The sequence below is a fragment of the Mytilus trossulus genome, chromosome 2 (genome assembly GCF_036588685.1).
Source record: "Mytilus trossulus isolate FHL-02 chromosome 2, PNRI_Mtr1.1.1.hap1, whole genome shotgun sequence".
Taxonomy (NCBI): domain Eukaryota; kingdom Metazoa; phylum Mollusca; class Bivalvia; order Mytilida; family Mytilidae; genus Mytilus; species Mytilus trossulus.
The window spans coordinates 16,308,820-16,328,043 of NC_086374.1; the positions used below are offsets into that span (position 1 = coordinate 16,308,820).

The following is a 19,224-nucleotide window of genomic DNA, read 5'->3' on the forward strand; positions in this document are numbered from 1 at the left end:
AAAATAAGCCTTCAGATTTCATATTTAAACCAAATGTACAGAATAAATGTCTTTAATATTTCCTCCCAAACAGAATATAAATTGTTTGAAAGCCATCAATAGAAATCATGCATTTTTCAAAATTGAATCAGCATCTTTTAAGTACATGTACATGACAAAGATCCTATACGTGGGACATAAAATTAAAAGCTTATACTTTTAACAGGAATTTTGTGTTCAGAACTTTGTGAAAACAAGGGTACTGTCCTGCGACATCCTAACTGAACTGAATTTCAAAAACATAAAAACCAAATACAACATGTTTAACATGGGTAAATGACATGATAGTATGACTAACCTCCATTTGAAACTCGTCATCAACTCCTAATAAACAACAAGTAATACATTCCATTGTCATTGATGTTTTGTGGTGGTCAAGATAATTTTACTTGTTTACATTTCTTGTTCTACAGGAAGTCAACTTAACGATGACAAAATCTTGTACAACTATGATACAGTTTCCTTTTTATCGAGATGTGAATAACACAAGATTTAATTTGAACTTAATCGATCTGTTTAACACTGTTTTCTTAACCGCAACCTAAATTTTAGGGATGAAAATCACATACACTATCTTTAAAGTTAACTTGGAAGGTATATTGTCTTTAATTTAGCATACAACATCAGAACACTGAAAAATCTCAAACTAAATGACTTAAGTCAATTTAAAACTTATAAACTGAAAAACATAGACATGATATACCAATAAACTGACATTAGAGACAAATCCAGAAAATTGGTCATGACAAGCAAAATTATGCATTTGGTATCTATGATATCTGAGGCCAATCTTCTTAACTTTTAGAGCTACATTTTGTACATAAATGATTAATACATAGACTTTTTACAAGTCCTTCTTGTGCTGTCTTGCCAGGGGCCCTATTCTATTCTAAATCATGGATCTGCACCTGTCTAAAGGGCACACAAGTGGTAACTTATAGGTTGGGCTTATAGGTTTTGCATCTTAGATGGGCTGAGAAGTTTTTTCATCAAATACCACATTAATGCAGTTCTACAAATCCCCCCACTATTCAGTGATTACATGCATGTCTGCTGCACACACTTGTCACAATATTATGCAGAAACTATTATGTGAATTAAGATGATTACCATAGTCACCTTCTGGCAGTATATTTACATGAAATGGTGTTAAAAATCATTAAAACTGTGTCAAAGTCGCACAACTTCCTGAAGGTGTAAAAGTGTATCACTGTGCAACGCACAAAATATTATCTCCTAAATGCAATTTTTTTTCTTAGTTGGAATTGACAATTTGTTCCACATCATAAATATAAAATGTGTTTATTTTTCAACTTGTATCATTCATTCATGTCACAAATATTTAGTTTTCTTATCAGACTTATATAAGAAAGAAAAGTAACTGAGTTCTGACATTGATAGCATGCAAAATAAAAGACTTTCAGTATAATTTTGCTTGCCATTGCCATTTTGGTAAGGTTTTTTAGATTTTTTTTAAAAGCAATATTTCTGTGGTAAGAGAAACTAGACAACAAGTCTCATAACATGCATAAGTTTCTAACTAATTGATTGATGTTTTCCCTTTAGTATTTTTTCCTCCAAGTTTATACTACCCAGTAAATAAATTTGGGAAACATAGATCACCTGACTGAGCAATTTAGATTTTACCAAACATATATGACCCAATTATAATATTATTATTTATAGTAAAGTTTTTGATATAACATTAAAGACAATGTTTTACAATTGTATATCTCCATTTAATATCAATAATTTATTGTTTTACAGAGTAGAACTCTAAGCCATTAAAATGCATTACAACACATTTAAATTTTAGTAATCATATCATGCGTCTAATGTCATCATTAATGTCAAGCATGCTCTAGTGAACTTTTAGTATTTCTTATAAACATATCTCTTTAACATAAAAGTGTATTAAACTTAACCAAGTCCATCTTATTCACTTATCCATTTTTCCTTTTATCTAAGTTTACAAGTAAGTGAAATTACTCCTAATCTTTAAGACATAAACTTTGTATATAATTGAATAGTTTTAAAATTCATTAAATTTATAAATCCCTATATTAATTACCAATAAACTACATTAACAGTGTACATACATGTCTGCTTGGTTAAATTGTCAGTGAAAGTTTGTTGTGTAATGCGTGTCTGTATGCAATAATGTGTCATGGTTATTAGCATGAGAATGTTAGAAACCATCAGAATGTCTCTGTAGATATTATACCCGTAGCCACGAACCCTCCCGCCCCCTAACAAATAAGCACTGTTAAAGTCAACGTTCTGTTCGAATTATGACTGTTAAAGTCAAGTTTGTGAGTCCAAATACCCCCCCCCCCCCTGGAAATTCCAGGTTACAGGCCTGGATATCAATTTTTTGTCCATATTTAAATAAGTATGTAGCTATATATAGTAATGCAAGGATATCAAATTTTACAATCCTTGCACATTAGACTGGTATATCCTTCATAAAGGTTATATGCAATAAAATTAAAAACTCAGCTTCAAACCAATTTCTTTAAATTAAAACTGATGACCTGTATCTAAATCTCAGCAATCTCACAGATATTGAATATATTACACCAAATAGTCAAATTGTCAGCAGTCATAGAAGGTGGCATCCACAATGTCTTCAATAAAACACAGATCTTATTTCGTCATGTGATATACATACATTTTTTGTATATACAACTACCGATAGCTGGGTTATAATACATGTAAGTAAGTAACGATATCCATTCCTCCTAGATTGAGTAGACAGAAAAAAAGCCTACCCTTTAAGAAGGGCTGCTACATGTAAGTCAATAGTTTTATGATTATAAGTCACATAGACAAGATCTAAGATTTGAACTAAGACATTATATACATGTATCCTCAGTCAAAAAAAAAGTCAGAGTGGCCTGTATTACAATAGTACATTCTTCCACCAAGTAAGTTTTAAAATTCTTTGCATCCGAGATCTGACATTCAATGTTATACATTGTACTTGAGAAGTCAAAGAGGCTTTCTTTTCAATGGAGGTCCTTGTCAAGATGCATTCATATGCTCAGTTGAGATTGTAGGTCATTTAAGTACTTGCTTACTAAGGTATAATAATTAACACAGGTATAGTTTGGATAAACTGATCTTATCAGAATAAGGAATGTCATATAACAGCCATGTTTAATTCTTAATAGACTTAAATGAAAACAAAAGGCCTTAAACACAGTCTACATGCCAACTTTGTTCAAAGCTGGACCAGTTTCAGACAAGCTGGGACTATTATACTAACGTTAATATAATAGTCCCAGAGACAAGGCAGAAAAACAATTATTTTTAAAAGTACCTCCCTATTTATAGCAAGGTACATTGTATGTAAAAATACATGTGGAACTGCAAAATGTTTGATGATCATTCAATTGTTCAACATAATTGTTTTCCAATATTTTTTATTTCATTGTGCTGTGTTTGAATATTCAATGGGTAGATATATACCTACATGTATTAAACCATATGTCTAGCTATATATTTTCTAGTTTACATACATACCTCAAAGGGCTGAGCATTCTTAACATTTCGTTGCTTTTCTGAATCTCCCTTTTTAGGAGCTAATTGAAGAGTAAGATGTCTAGGGGTTCCATTAATATTTTTAGGACACAAGGAGCCAATAGTTTGGTTTGGTTTATAATCCACTGGTTTTCTCGTTTCCTCATTTAAAACCACAATTGTATATCCTGCAGGACTTAACTTATTCGTTGCTGCTAAATTCACTAATAAATCCATCATGGGAATGCTGAAATTAACAAAATTATTATATGTAATTAAAATTAATTAATAAAAAGAAACACTCTACCTGTGAATTTTCACCTGTGTCAGAACATGAACCACCTGTAGTCAGTTTTAGAGTTTTCTTCTTCCTTTTAAACATTGTTGTTTTAGAATAGCCTTAGCCATGCACTATTTGATAAAATCTATCCAGATCCTGACCCCTTAGATATCAAAGGGTCCCTCAAAGGCACATAACATCCCTTCTTAATATTCCCATTCAGGTGTTGTTGTGTGTGTATACATATTGACTAGCAGTAAGGTCACATGATCCCTCAATGGATGAGCAGGTAAATCTGTTATAGTCTGTTTCTTTTAAATCAAAATTAGATTTATATGTACCTATGGTATGAGGTTTGTTCGGTATTATCCTTAATGTGGGTTTATTTAAATTATAAAAAATGTAAACTATAGAATTTTTTTAAGTTTACTTTAAAATGCAAAGATGATAAATAAAATTCTTTTTTTACACAATAGGATTGATTGTGCTAAATTTTATTACAAAATATCATACTACGTTTATTGCCTTGATCCTTTAGTCCTAGTTTACTATATAATTTTGTAAAATTTTTCAATTTTCCATCCAACAGTTAATATACGGGTGGCTCTAACACATTTTCTTTGAAGACAAGAAGATTTAAAAAAAAAACTGAAAAAAAAGTCCAAAGGTATCATTTCTTAGGTTAAGACAGACTATTATATCAGAGCTTAATTCTTTTTAACTGTTATTCAATTAATTTAAAACCTTTTCTGTCTTTAGAGATATTTGTAATGGTTCTACATGCACTTTAAAGGACTATACTGGCGCCTACAGCATTTCATTATCTTGTAAACTCTTTCAAAAAGTCATCTTTTATATATTGAATTTATAAAAAAGAAGATGTGGTATGATAGCAAATGAGACAACTATCCACAAAAGACCAAAATGACACAGACATTAACAACTATAGGTCACCGTACGGCCTTCAACAATGAGCAAAGCCTTTAACTTATTCTTTAATACAGACAATTTTATTGATGACATTTCCATCTTGGTATAATCATATGCCCAGACTGAGACTACTATAATGAAATTAAGTTGCAATAAATGTTGGATAATAGATTTATAGATTTATAGTAGGCGCCAGTATAGTCCTTTAAAGTGCATTAAATTAATGTGTGAAATTAAAAAAAATATGTTATTAAGAAGGATAATCATACCACTAATATATGACTTTTTCACTTAAATACTTACTAGATGTATTCAACCTCTACTTATTTGTTTGTGAAATGATTATATTTTTGTGCAATTCTCTCTTTTTATATATATGTTTAGATTATCAATCAATATAGAATAGACTTTAATATTAAGATCAAAGCAAGAGTTAATCAATTCTAAATTAGGAACAATTGAACTAGTGTAGATTTCAATAAGAAATTCCAGGTGTGTAAAGGTTTGTCCAGGTGAATACATCTCACTGTATCCCACAGTGTACAATTCTCTAATTACAGGTGTTAACATTGTTAATTATAGGTATTCTATGATAATTTTAGATTACACAAAGCCAAATGATTTATTAAATTTATAATCTCCCTGACAAATGATATCTGTCTTTGTAGAAGTGATCCTAAGACATTTACTCTGGGGTATTTAGTTTTCATATTTCATATGACACTAAATAAAACAAGTTTAGATAGGAAAACATATGTTTGAACAAAGATTTCCCCCCCCCCAAATAATAAATGGAAAGGGGAAAAAAATCTACATTTATAAAATATTATATATGTCATGTTTAATGTTATGATTAAATGCATTCCAAAGTTTGCACTTTTCTAAAATTTTCTAATCCTGTACAAGCATTATATTCAATTTGTTCTTTTAAACATTACTATATATCTACTCTTTTAAGAGGGACATGGGCTATGTAAAGATAACACAGTTTTGTCAAACTAATGTCATTTTATGGCTCAAAATAGTTGAGGTTCTGATTCTATATTAAGTTTCTACCATTACAAATAATAAATTTGAGAAAACACTGCTTTATGGCCCATAAGAATCCACATTTATCCTAATAGTTTTAAGTTTTGATTCAATTAATGAAATTGAAAACATTTTCATTTCTAAAACATTAAAATAAAACATTGAACGAAGTAAAATTTTTATCAGACTTATTTACCAGTAGATACTAAGACTTTCTTAAGATCTGATCAAATGGCTCACTCACGGTGATCGGGCAGAATCAATTTGCGCCAATTGCAGTTTTGAAAAGGTATTAATTGCGCCACTCTCTTTCATTTTGATGGTATTAATTGCGCCAATAAATGAAATGAAATTGCGCCACATTTACCTGCTAATATTTTTTACCTATATCATACCTTTACATGTTTTACCTATATCAAGACAAGAGAAGACAAATACTTTATTAAAGTCTCGCCACTTGTTACATATAAAATATACAGCTTTTTAAAACAAACGTTAACAAAAAGAGCCACTCGATAAAGAGTTTTGAGAGACTATAAAACAATTTTTTCTTAAAATTATAATGCAAATACAAGTCAACTAACACGAGTATAAAATACAATTTCGCTTTATTAAAATTTCATAGCAGATTTGGCAGTATAAAATACAATATTTTCATTTGTAAAAAGAAATATAATTATTTTCATTATCAGTGTCCAGAAATTAGAACGTCAACTTTTTAAGAACTGCGTGTAAAAGAAAAGCAACCAATGTGTTGTCAGAGCGACCTTCAAAAATAATAAATTCAGAGATCTACAAAATTGAAGAAGAAAATTTACAAAAGAAAGATTTAAAATATGTGTGTCAGTCTATGCATATGAGAGAAGAAAACTGCGTCCGGCTTAATCTAAAAATCGAGCAGAATTTTACAGAATATTGGATGATATTGGTGTTGTTACAAACAAAGATGATGACTTTGTATTGTGTAACGATCAAGAAAGCGGTATAATTTTATTAGGATGCGAGGATAATTTGAAATTTCAGTGTACAATGTCAGAGGAATTTTTTGCTGTTTGTACCTAGTCAATCATTTAGTTGTTATATATAAATAAAAATATAATATAGAATTGGCGCAATTAGATGATTATTTTATTGGCGCAAATGATACCTATAGTTTTGAAAATTAGGTGGCGCAAAAGAGGTATTGGCGCAATTAAGTTGTGGCGCAAATGAGTTACTTTTTGGCGCAAAAAGATATCGCCCCGGTGATCAATCCCTCAACACTTCACATATACACACGAATGTCATTATTTTACATAGTTTCGCAGACAAGAGTGACAAAAGTTTCATTGATATGTCAGCATCACAGAAAATAATGATAAAAAGTGTTGAAGGAAACTAGTTATTATACATCTACCAAACCACTAACCAAGGGTATACAAAACATTGCTCACAGCACATGACATATTTTCCCCAGTATACAATGTGTTTTGTTTGTTCACTTTTACATATATATATCTGACAATTAATGGTTTTATATAACTGTATGTTTGGAATGCTTATAAAAAATTATAAGGATGCATTTATTGTACAAAGTAAGGAAGTGATAACAAACAAAAAAGAACTATCATAACATTAAAGATAAAAAAAAGATTAGTCAACTTCCGCATTTGAAAAACTTGCACAACAGTACTGCAATTCTGTTACAAGTTAAACATGGTTTGAAAAAATAAAATTATTGAGATAAAATTCCATTTAAATTTGTTTGAACTGAACTGCCCACTCTTAATAATCAATACTATATACATTATAATTTGAAACTTATAAATTACTCAGTGCACCCATAAGATTTCCTTTTCAGTGTTGGTGATAATCTTGACTTAAAACATATAGAGTTATCTCCCATTCCTTACAGCTCCAGTACATATTCTATTGTACTATTAAAAGATTTTTTCCAGATAGATTGTCAATCTCATTTACCCTGGTTCTTTATTACTTTCAAGAAAACAAATATTACCTACTAACTAGTACATGTACTAGAATAATGGTTTAAACAATAACACTGGTCATGCTTATTATTACAGATCACATTCCTAAGTCTGTTTTTAGTGCATGTATTTACTATGAAGTTGCTTAAGGTGAAAATTAACCTCCACAAAGGTAATTATGAATATTTGTTTAATGTATTCGCTTCAGCACACCTCTTACTCTTTAAGGAATAGATGACCGTAGCTATATTTGGCCAATCCTTTTGTAATTCTCAATCCTTTTGTAATTCTGTGTTCCCAATGCTCTTTAACTTTATGCTTTATACTGCCATTTCAACATTTTTGATTCAAGCATCAATGATGAGTCTTACTTGATGAAAAATCTGTTCTGGTATACAAAATTTAAATATAGGTATCAATGATGAGTTTATTTACATCATCTAAATATCCTTTACAGTTAGGTACAAACTTACTTGGAGTTGACACTTGTATCCCTGACATTCCCCTCTGGCAATAGTACTGTTAATTCTACATTCTCATCAGCTATTTCATTCATGTTTTCATCATCTGGTGGATCATTTGCATAATATAGTGAAGTACTTCCATTGCCATTACTTATCACAGCAGCGTCAGAATTCTTCTTTTTCATTCTGGGAGGAGGAGCCCCCTTCCTCAGGGAACTCATTGCCCTACTGAAAAAGATAAAAAGAAATCTATTATGTTATGTTCATATAACACATAAATCGCTCAATATATATATATTTATATATCTTCACATCAATTAGTTTGGTATTTGGAAGTTCAGTTTTCAATCAGAGTTATCTCTCTTATAATATATATAATTTAAAGCTCTGTATTTAAGTCAATGATGATGATAGATGGCTGTTGAACATCCAAGGGCACCTTTAGGACAAAAAAAATGGTAATGTGATATGAAAATAAACCCAAATTAAGTCCTAGGATGACATGCTGATCCTGATTTTTTATATGCAGCTTTGCTAGGTCATAACAGTCTACAGGAGGACATGTCACCATAGCATCCCACATTATTTTCACTCAAAGAAAACCTCTGTTCTTACAAAAAATACCATGTACTAAGTAGAGAAGTATAAATTACTAATTCTTATAGGTCTCCAGTTTGAGACATCTTGGGATCAAATCCACAACCTCCAGCACTCAGGGCTAGCGTGCCACTAAGAGAGCAATTAGTGGGTCGTAATCTTAATGAAACAATATCTAAGCAACACAATAATACCAAAATAGACATATTCAATATTTTCTACAATTTGTGTCATTACTTGTTGCAACAGTAGGGTTGTCTTTGAAGTATTATGTACAATGTATAAGCGATATAACCCTTTTTCTTCTTTATTTGGCTGAGTGTTCCATTTAAAGCATATTCAGTTAACTTCAAAATAACACTAACTTAGTATTTTTTTAATATTTTTTGGATAAAAAATGAACATGTGTATTACTTAACTATTACACAATTTTGTTTAGGGTCCAGCTGAAGCATGATTACAGATGTGGGATTTTCTCGCTGTATTGAAGACCCATTGGTGGCCTTCGGCTGTTTCCCGCTCTTTGGTCAGGTTGTTATCTCTTTGACACATTCCCCATTTCCATTTTCAATTTTATTAGTATTCCTGATAGACTTAACAACTTGACAACCTTCCTTATTTGGAAATATAGATTGATGTTTAAATTAAATTTCTTATACAGTTTTCATTTACAATCGTTTTTTTAAATCTTAGCATACCATCACCTATCCTAAAGTGGAGCATTTAAAAATAAATCAAATATTTAAAGACACAACAATCTGTTTGCTCATTGAATATACACATATATGTCCTTGTTATGTATACACGATTAACCTGTCCTTGTCAGCAGGTCCTTACAATGTGTGTACTAAATCACCTACAATATTAATTTTCAATTATACAAAGTCATGAATAAGACTATTGTTCAAAACAGGTATCATTTTTCTTGGAGGAGAAGATATTTAAATCTTGTTTTAGTAGCTTTTGAATAAGCTAGACAATGCATCCTAATTTAAATTGTCACCATTCAAAGTATTGAAGAAAAATGGAATTCCCAAAGATAAAATCATTGGAGCCTTTTATTCATAAAGTGATTTTATTTTTAACTGTCATTGGTCTTATAACTCACATTAAATGTCTTACATTAAATGCCTAACACAAAAAGGCAAAAATCCTCTAAAAGTCATCTTTGCTAGCCAAGGAGGAAAACCTTTATTTAAAGAAAAAGAAGTGACCTGGCAATATCAATGGCTTCCATCTTTCATGGGAGGAAACCAGAAAGACTAAAAAGGTGATTGCAATAATCAGAACCAACTCTTAGAGTGGATATATGATTTGTAAAGTTAACTCTTAGAGTGGATATATGATTTGTAAAGTTAACTCTTAGAGTGGATATATGATTTGTAAAGTTAACTCTTAGAGTGGATATATGATTTGTAAAGTTAACTTTAAAACTGTGGATGTCTACCACAATCAATACTTGCACTATTTAGCTCCCACACTTTTATTCTATTGCATTGAATATTTTTCCTTTTACAATGATGTTCCCTCCTATGTTAACCTTTCCCATTTGTGTTATTCTGTTTTAAAAGTTGTTGCCTCATCACAGCCTCTTAATACTTTAATAGATTAGTAAAGAATACAAATGTCCTGATGCTGGCAAGAAAAATACATTTACACTTACCATGCACACTAAATAGTCCTTTGTAATAAACTTAAAAGTTTTACTTTGTCATCTAATACATCTAAATATGTTTTATCTTGAAAGGACAATTGCTTTATAGATACTTCCCTAACAGGTGTGCTTTTTGTAACAAACAAAAAATATAGATTTTTTAAGATATTATAATAAACAATAGGCAACAATTTCTGCACAAATGTTTCCTCATCTGATAAACATAAGCCGAAACAGTTCCTGTTTACCAATACAATGCTTTGTACAAGATTTTTAAAACTTAAAACGAGTCTGATACCACTGATTACTTTAGTGTATAGAGCATACAACTAGTATTTTTTGGTCATATTAAAGGCATCATGTTTCCTTTATCCTGGTAGAGCATTAATTAAGGCATCCTGATTTAATAATTTCTCACTTTGATCACATAAAAAATGAGTTTTTCTTAGTATTTTTAACAATCAATGTTATGTTTCCAAAAATGATAAACCCTGGTCTATTTTTCAAAGATCCTATCATGACCTCTTGATCTCTTTTCAAGATTGTGTGTGTTGGATTGCTGTCTACTTCATGTATACCCTAGACCTTTTATTCATATAGATAATATATGTGTTTGGTTATACATTTAAGATTTAAAATGAAACTAGTGGCCTTGTAAAAGGTACTAAACTTGACCAATTAATTCTAACCTTATCTGAACATTCTTCTGATATAACAAAAGTCAAGTCCTTTGCCAAATAGATTTAAAGTTGGGAGATTTATTAATCAATTATTCAGAATTCAAATACCACTGGCCACTCATGTTTCTCAATAGAAAGAAATTGTATCTATAACTTAATATTGTCCTTATTCAGACATAAAAACAAATTCAATTCAATTTAAAATAGACAAAACTAATAAAACATACAACTTTTATTGCTGTAAAATTTAGTTGCCCTCTAGACAAAATGAAAAGGTCGATTACAGAATAATATTGGTTTTGTGACCTGTTATATTCATGTTTCAATTGAAATAATTATGTTTATACACACTGTCCATATGTAAACTTTATATGTTTAAAGTAATGGGTCACTGGTCATACAGAAAACATAAAATAATCAATTAGCATTGGTCAGTAGTTACTGAGACTATCCTGTTATATCACTGTAACAACCCTTGCTGTCACAGACCTAGTAATTTGTAAATGATTTCTCATTTAAATATATAAATTGCATACGTTGAAAAAAAATGTTGTTATTCTGATAACTGAAGACCTTAAAATGGTGGTATTAAAATTGTTTTCAATATAATGGAATTTTGTGTAAATGTCATACAAGAGAGAGGTTTAGCTAGCTATAAACCAAGTTGAATCCAAAATTTTCTACATAAGAAAATGCCTGCAGAGTACCAAATCAGGAATAGATTTTGCCATTTAATAAAGGAATTTTCCAGAGCTACATTGGAAGTAATTTTTACTAAAGGCCTAATGTTTCCAGAGTAAACACATATAATGTATGGCAACTGGTCTTTTGTCAAAGCTTATACTTCTCTTGGTCTAACCCTTCTGTTTTCACAACATTTTCCTTTAGAGCATGTAGGGATAGTTAGATTGTTTGGTAAATGACAGCATATTGATTAATTCTTAGTATTAAACTGAGAATATCAACAGTCATGCCCTCTCTTTATTCACCTCAGGCAATGAAGCATTGCTTCTTCTTTGCTACCCAGTCACTCGTGGCCCAGTCAACTCTTCAGTCCTCATTTCTCAAATAAACTTTAAATATCAGTTATAAAAGACAGAGAGTATCCCAGTTAATCTTTGATCTTATTTTAAGTAGTCTTTATATTATGTCTTTCAATGGTTTATTGTTACGTAAGAAAACTTCCCACTGCTATTAGTCAGAGCTAATCCTATACTCTGGCCATATTTATAAAGGTCATGATCTCAGATTAAAGGCTTAAATAAGTCAATTTACCTGTTTCACCTATTGTACTCAATGTTTGACTTTAAAGCAATAATTTACAGTTAATTAACACCTTTGAATCTTAATCTTACATAAATTACAAGTAACTTGGTCTTAAAATACTGTTATAGTAAGTACTCAAGTGAGTGTGAGAACTACCACTTATAGTAACATATAGTATTTACATTCATAAAATGACTGCTGTCCCTAGAGTTTTACTACTGAAAAGTATTTTTTTATGTTTTTTTTTAAGACAAAAATAAACATAAATAGTTTATTATTCAGCTTTTGACAGAAAAAAAACTTATACCTAACTGTAGAAATAGCAGTAAGAGTTATTGGGGTTCGTATATGTGAATATCCAGGCCAACTTGACTGAACTCACAGAAAATATATTTTGCAGCATCTGATAAACAGGCAGTCAATACAGATTTAAGGGTAATAATTTGACAGAATGCCCACTCGCAAAATGCTGAAAAAATGTTAGATACAATTCCCTGTAAGTGACCTTTTACTTCAAACTTTACCTCCTTAACAATTTCACACTTGTTTCCTTGTCAAATTCTGTGCCCATAAACTTGGACAAAAAAATCAAAAGAAAGTACAAGCTGATTTTTATTTTATCTTATTTTGCTTTGGATATTAATATTAAATTGTTACTACTGTAGATCTTATGTTCTCATTATAAAGCCTTGCGCTCTTTTGTAAAAAAAAAATTTTGGCAACTATTTCAAAACCCTGTTTATAAAATTTAAGCTTGTTGTTATTATCTGCATAAATATTTTATATGCGTACTATGTCCTTAACGACAACAATGCACAAATATTTTCTGCATTTGTTGTTAACTTTTATACCTCAGGCATTATATCATATTCAATAGATCATTTCAATAGCCATATGACACATAACATATTATACTAAATTTAAATTTCAAATTTCTATCAAAAACTATGCTTTACCTTTAGATTATAGTAATCCTGTAAAGTAATGAAATAAATGATACCAAAAACATGGAAATTTACACTTGAAATTTACACATCAATCAATCAAAAACAGATCACACACCCATTTGCTTTACTTAAATATTCTTATCATGTGTCACATGTAATTTTTACCTGCAATTAATTATTTACAGGTGGAAATTAAATTTTCTCATGTTTGTGGTTTATGGCAAGCCGAAAGGTGTTTTCAAAATATATATATACAGTACAATAGGCAAAGTGCATTGGTATATGTTATTTCAGAAAGATAGCACACATTTGTGCCCCTTTTTTTTTAAGAAAGTTATTTCATTTTTTTGTGTGTTTGTTATTGTCATATAAACATATTATCATTTAAGGCATCTCAGTTATAAAATGGATGTAGAACTAAAAATTAAGCTTAAGCACTTTCACTATCATGAGACCAACAAAATCACCAGGGCAGAGTTCATGTCCTTGAACAGAAGACTATGATTGACAGACCTGTAACATTCAGACAAAAGGAGGTTCTATTTCATCCAGAGGACTATGAATGGGTGGATGGCAGTGATGGAAATTTGATCAATTTTAAAAACAAGATGTGGTAAAATTGCCAATGAGATAACTCTTCACAAGAAACCAAATGACACAACAAATAAAAACTATAGGTCACTGTACAGCCCTCAACAAGTTATGAACAAACCCCATACCGCATATAGTCAACTATAAAAGCCTCAAATTGATAACTTAACCTCAAATCTAAGGATCATAAAAAAATTTCACATCAAGAAAGTATGGTTCATTTGAATAAGTAGTTTGTATCTGAAAGTTAAATGTTTACCTTTTAAGAAGTATGTTTCCTAAAACCTGTCCTTCAATAACTAAGATAGTATCACAGTTTTCTTAAATTCCATTTCACTATTCCCCAGAACTGACCACTGTAGTTCTAAAGGTTTACTGATACAGAATGGTCATGTCAAACAAACGAATGACATCCATTTAATTTATCAAAACAAGCTAGTTAGTCTATCAGATTGATATAATACTTGCTTCATTAAATCTCAACATTTCAAATTCATTCAAGGGCAACACAAAATTCTGATTTTAATCAAAAAATTCACTAGGCGTAAAAGTGACAGGCATGTTATACCATGATAAATGAATCATTCATACCTGGGTACAAAATTGTCCTAAAAATCAATTACCGATGGCTTATATATAGATATCAAATATAATAAACATATCACTGAACTTTTATTCATAAGACTGTCCATATATGGTCATACTGTTTTACGGAAAGAAGGTAGATAAACAACCACAAATTACTTTATATAAATCGATAGATCTCAATTTGTTCAACATCTAAGGTATCATTAAAAATTTGATAAAGTGCATAGGAGTTCTAATGTTACAGTTCACTTATAAATTAACACGTAATTGCAACACAAATGTTATCTATCTTCTGATGTCATAATTGTGCTCCTGAAATCAAAGTTCAACTCAAGTACATGTGTATATGGCCCGCTACAGTGTGAATTAGCAAATTTTCACTGCATGTTCAATATAAATGAAATTAAAAATGATCATGTTTCATAAGACCATCAAAAGGATTTAATCATCATTTCATATAAACAAGTGGTCTGACCATACCAATAGATATAAGAAGATGTGGTATGAGTGCCAATGAAACAACTCTCCATCCAAGTCATAATTTGTAAATAGTAAACCATTAAAGTTGAATGTATGGCCTTCAAAATAGAATGTATGGCCTTCAAAATAGAATGTATGGCCTTCAAAACTGAATGGTTGGCCTGCAAAACAGAATGTATGGCCCTCAACACAGAATGGCTCACACACATGCAAGCTATAGAGTGCTGCTAAGATGACAGGTGTAAAAAAATTCATACACATTTATCTTTATTTTGGAACATTCAGTACTTCAGTCTTAATATTGACTTCAACAAAATCAACCTGAAAGTCCCAAAATAAAAACATTTAGGTTTGGTGATTAAATTTCTTATTAAGAAATTCTTTCATAAAGAATAGAGAACCCTAAACAACTGACTAAACCTTTGTCCAAAGTTCAGTGACACAACACCATTATAATATTTGTCTATGATAATATAATATTTAAATTAAGCACTATATCATAAATTCATGTAAATTAGGTTAATAATCCATCAAGTATAATTTTTATGGCCATTTCAAGGTTTTAAATGTATGAAGAGGGGTTGAGCTAAAGTTGTGAAGTGACAATTCAAAACTTATTAACAACCTTAATGGTATCATCAATGTGTCATCAAAGTTGATGAAATATCATTTACCAAAAAATGCACTTCTGTTTTCATAAGACAAGTGATAGTTAAAAGATAGTATGATACCTAAAACAGAGCCAACTTAGATAACAAATAAGGACAGATGCACCAAAGTAGATAAATTGACCTGATAATGGGATAATTCTTACATCATACAGCAACTTGCAGATTTAAAAAAACAACAAAAAAACAAAAGGTTTCAAGGAAATAATAACCAATACTTTGTACAAATGAAAAACCTGTCTGAAACAATAATCAGTTATTGATTTCTTTAGGAAAAGAAACCATTTACCTTGTACATAAAGGACACATTTAACTGATATCTTGTTATTTCAATTTCTCTAAATTCATGTTTGAGAGAATTATTTGTTTTTATCTTAACACTAGTTTTGGAAGGAATCCCCTTCTCATATTAAACCCAGCTTTATTCATAGCTTGTTCCCTTAGGTAAAATACCAGTGCACCACTTTAGATTACCTGATAGACCTCAGAAAGTCTTAACTTTAAATCAGACTCCAGATAAGAACTGTTGAGAGGTTAATCTTGAAAAAAAAGTTGTTCTTTTTAATCTAGCCATTGTTTGGAAAAAAGTAAAATCAAACTTTGGACTGAACAAATATATAAATTAATCTATGCTTTATCCCTGAAGCAACAATTGATGGAGTTGTCCACCATACTCATAGCTGAGACATGAACAAAATCAACAGGTATTACAAGTTGACCTTTCAACAACAAAGGTCATCAACTCTTGATCTGTTACTTCAAGTTATGTTTTATCCCTTCATGGAAGGTTAAATATGTCAAACCCTGATACTGGATTTACCATGGTCTAGTTCTGTGACATACTAGGAAATGGTGCATATGTCATAGACCCTTTGAATAAACCCTGGTCCTATTATATGACAGACTAGGAAATGGTTAATATGTCACAGACCTATTGTATTAACCCTGGTTATTACTACATCACAGACCTAAGGTTAAATAAGCCATAGACCCTCTGTATTAACTATGGGCCAGTATGTCTCAGACCATCCAGATTAACCATGGTCCAATTCTGTTGTACATCAGGAAAGGTTTAAGTATGTTACTGGCTATCCAGATTAAATATAGCTCATTTCTGTGAAGAACCAGGGGGCAAGCTGAATATGTTAGGGACCATCATGGTTTAATGTTGGACTAATTTTTATCATATAATAGACCCGGAGATGTCAGATATGTCACAGAACCTCTGATTTAATGCTTGATCAATTAAGAAAATATGTTTTTGGGGTTTTTTTAAACAGCGTCTCACATGATAGTTGTGAAGATCAAACAACAATGAACGTAATATATGAACAAATAATGTGTATTTCAAAAACATAACTATTTCAAGATATGCTGTAATAAATACTTACTTTCTATGAGAAAATTCCATAATAAAATACTGATTCTAAATTACTTTCTAATTCAACTGTTTTAATGAATAGACATGCCAGATTTAATTATTAATAGTAAAATTTCCTTCTAATTGTTTATGTCCATTGTGTTTTCGTGGTAATCCCCTCAAATATTTAAATCACCCATTAGTAAAAACAAAATTCCAACAAAAGTAAAGCCAACTATGTGTGTAAAAGTTTATAAAGAATATTCAGTCCATTGTTTAAATATGCTGTTTTAACTAACCCTGCACTTAATTGTTCAATATTTGATTTTTATCCATAAAAGCAAATATTGTAGTCCCTGGTCAAACAAAGTCCAGAAAGTCCGGTAGATAACAAGAATTAAATAATATTTCTGACCATGGATTAGACCACAATGTTCTGGCAACTTTCCTTTGATGAGAAAAGAAAAGATTAAACATTAAATAAATCTAACGTTCTGAGTATACAGCTTTAAGTATGTTATAAACACCAGATTTATAGGTCAAAGTTACATCAAAACTGGTATCTTATTTAGGTCAAAACTTTTAATTTAAATCTTCTGATAACTTGACCCCAAAATATTTCAATTACATATATATATATATATTTGTACTGTATCTCACTATTAAAAGTAATTGTATATTAAAAGCTGTTTCTTATTATTTCTTTAGTTTCTTTCAACAACGGTTGCTGTTTTCAAGGTCACATACACTGTGATGTATATTATTATCTTTCTAAAATTTTGTTAACTTGCACATTTAAATTAATTGTTGAACCTTCTCCAATTAATGTTACGTTTACTTATAATAAGGCAAAGTTCAAAAAGACCAGTGGCTGATCCATCAGTTTTCATAAGGGGCCCCATGGAATGCTTAAGAGGGGGACAGGGCCCCCTTCTAAATCCACCTCTGAATTTTATCAGTTGAATTAACCATTATCAATAATTTGCTATACATAGTTACAATGCTTTTCCTGGATGGGAATATGGTTGACTGCTAGCAAACATGTTTTCATGCAATGCCAGGAACCTTACTATCCATTGGTTGTGGTTGGTAAAAATGTTTCATTATTGTATTTGACTAAACCAGGACATTGATATTATCTTTTGGATGTTTTACATTTTGTCATTCCTGGTCCTATTAATATTGGTTTTGTTCATTGTTGAAGAATTATTCAACACAAGGTTATTTACTAATGAATACATAAAGAGGTAACCTGATAAAGGACAGATGGACAGACAGATAACTCAAACTGTGTCAACACTAATGTTCTGTTTCGTCAAGTAAAGAAAATATTCATAATCTCTTCATCTTTTTCAAAACATCTCTCCTATAAACATTGAAAAAAATCACCTGTTAAATCTTTAGGTATTTCAATAAACGTGCAAAACCATAATGTCTGACAAATAACTAATATCCCAAACAATGACCATCAACGTTACAAAATTTTAAATTCATGGCAAAATTTATTGAACAAAAACACATCAGTTCAAAGTCATAAATCTCCTGGGTCTGAACATATTAGACACATCAATTTAGAATGTCTCATTGTTACCTACTTCAGAGTCCTCACAGTGGACAATAACAACCAACAGACCATAAATACAGCCTTTAACAAGCCATGAAAATAACACTATCAAACACTCATTACTGGTCAGACCAGGAACCCAGACAAACAACAATATGGTGTACTGTTTCTTTGGTTGATAATCAAATTCTATGTTTTAAACTTAATTTCAGGAAAAAATCTTGCATTTGTTTTATAAAAAAAACATATTTTTTTTAATGTTGAAAATCAATTCCAGCATCAACAAAATATTGTAATTTTTTATATTGATGGTAATACATGCATTCTTAGTTTTGATATCCTAAATGGACAATACCAAGTTTGATGTCAATTAACCACTACTTAGATTAGGAACTAAACAAATGAATCAATGGTTTAAGCTGAACCATATTATTAATCATGCATTACATGTATGATGAAAAAAAAGAAAATATCAAAATTGGGAGAAAATTTGAATATTTTTTTAATAACCTCCTTTTTATGTTGTTGAAAAAAGGCTAAGCACTTTTAGTTTTGCAACAACCAAATAGTTTCATTTGAATAGATAATGCACAGGATA

The 19,224-nt window shown here is 30.4% G+C and overlaps 1 protein-coding gene across 15 annotated transcripts in view; it reads right to left on the reverse strand.

Moving 5' to 3' along the window:
* LOC134706602 (cordon-bleu protein-like 1) overlaps positions 1-19,224 on the reverse strand; it is a 69,366-nt gene that overhangs the window by 20,448 nt on the left and 29,694 nt on the right. For 11 of the 15 annotated variants that reach the window (XM_063565683.1, XM_063565680.1, XM_063565682.1 and 8 more), the window contains 2 exons: positions 8,241-8,459; positions 3,565-3,808 (listed from right to left, as the gene is read on the reverse strand). In XM_063565683.1, the coding sequence (XP_063421753.1) occupies positions 3,565-3,808; positions 8,241-8,452 (456 nt within the window). In that variant the 5' untranslated portion in view covers positions 8,453-8,459. Of the gene's footprint in view, positions 1-337; positions 492-3,564; positions 3,809-3,868; positions 4,130-8,240; positions 8,460-12,151; positions 12,187-17,093; positions 17,129-19,224 lie in introns of those variants that run through there. The other 4 variants (XM_063565676.1, XM_063565677.1, XM_063565689.1 and 1 more) reach the window with 4 other exon arrangements.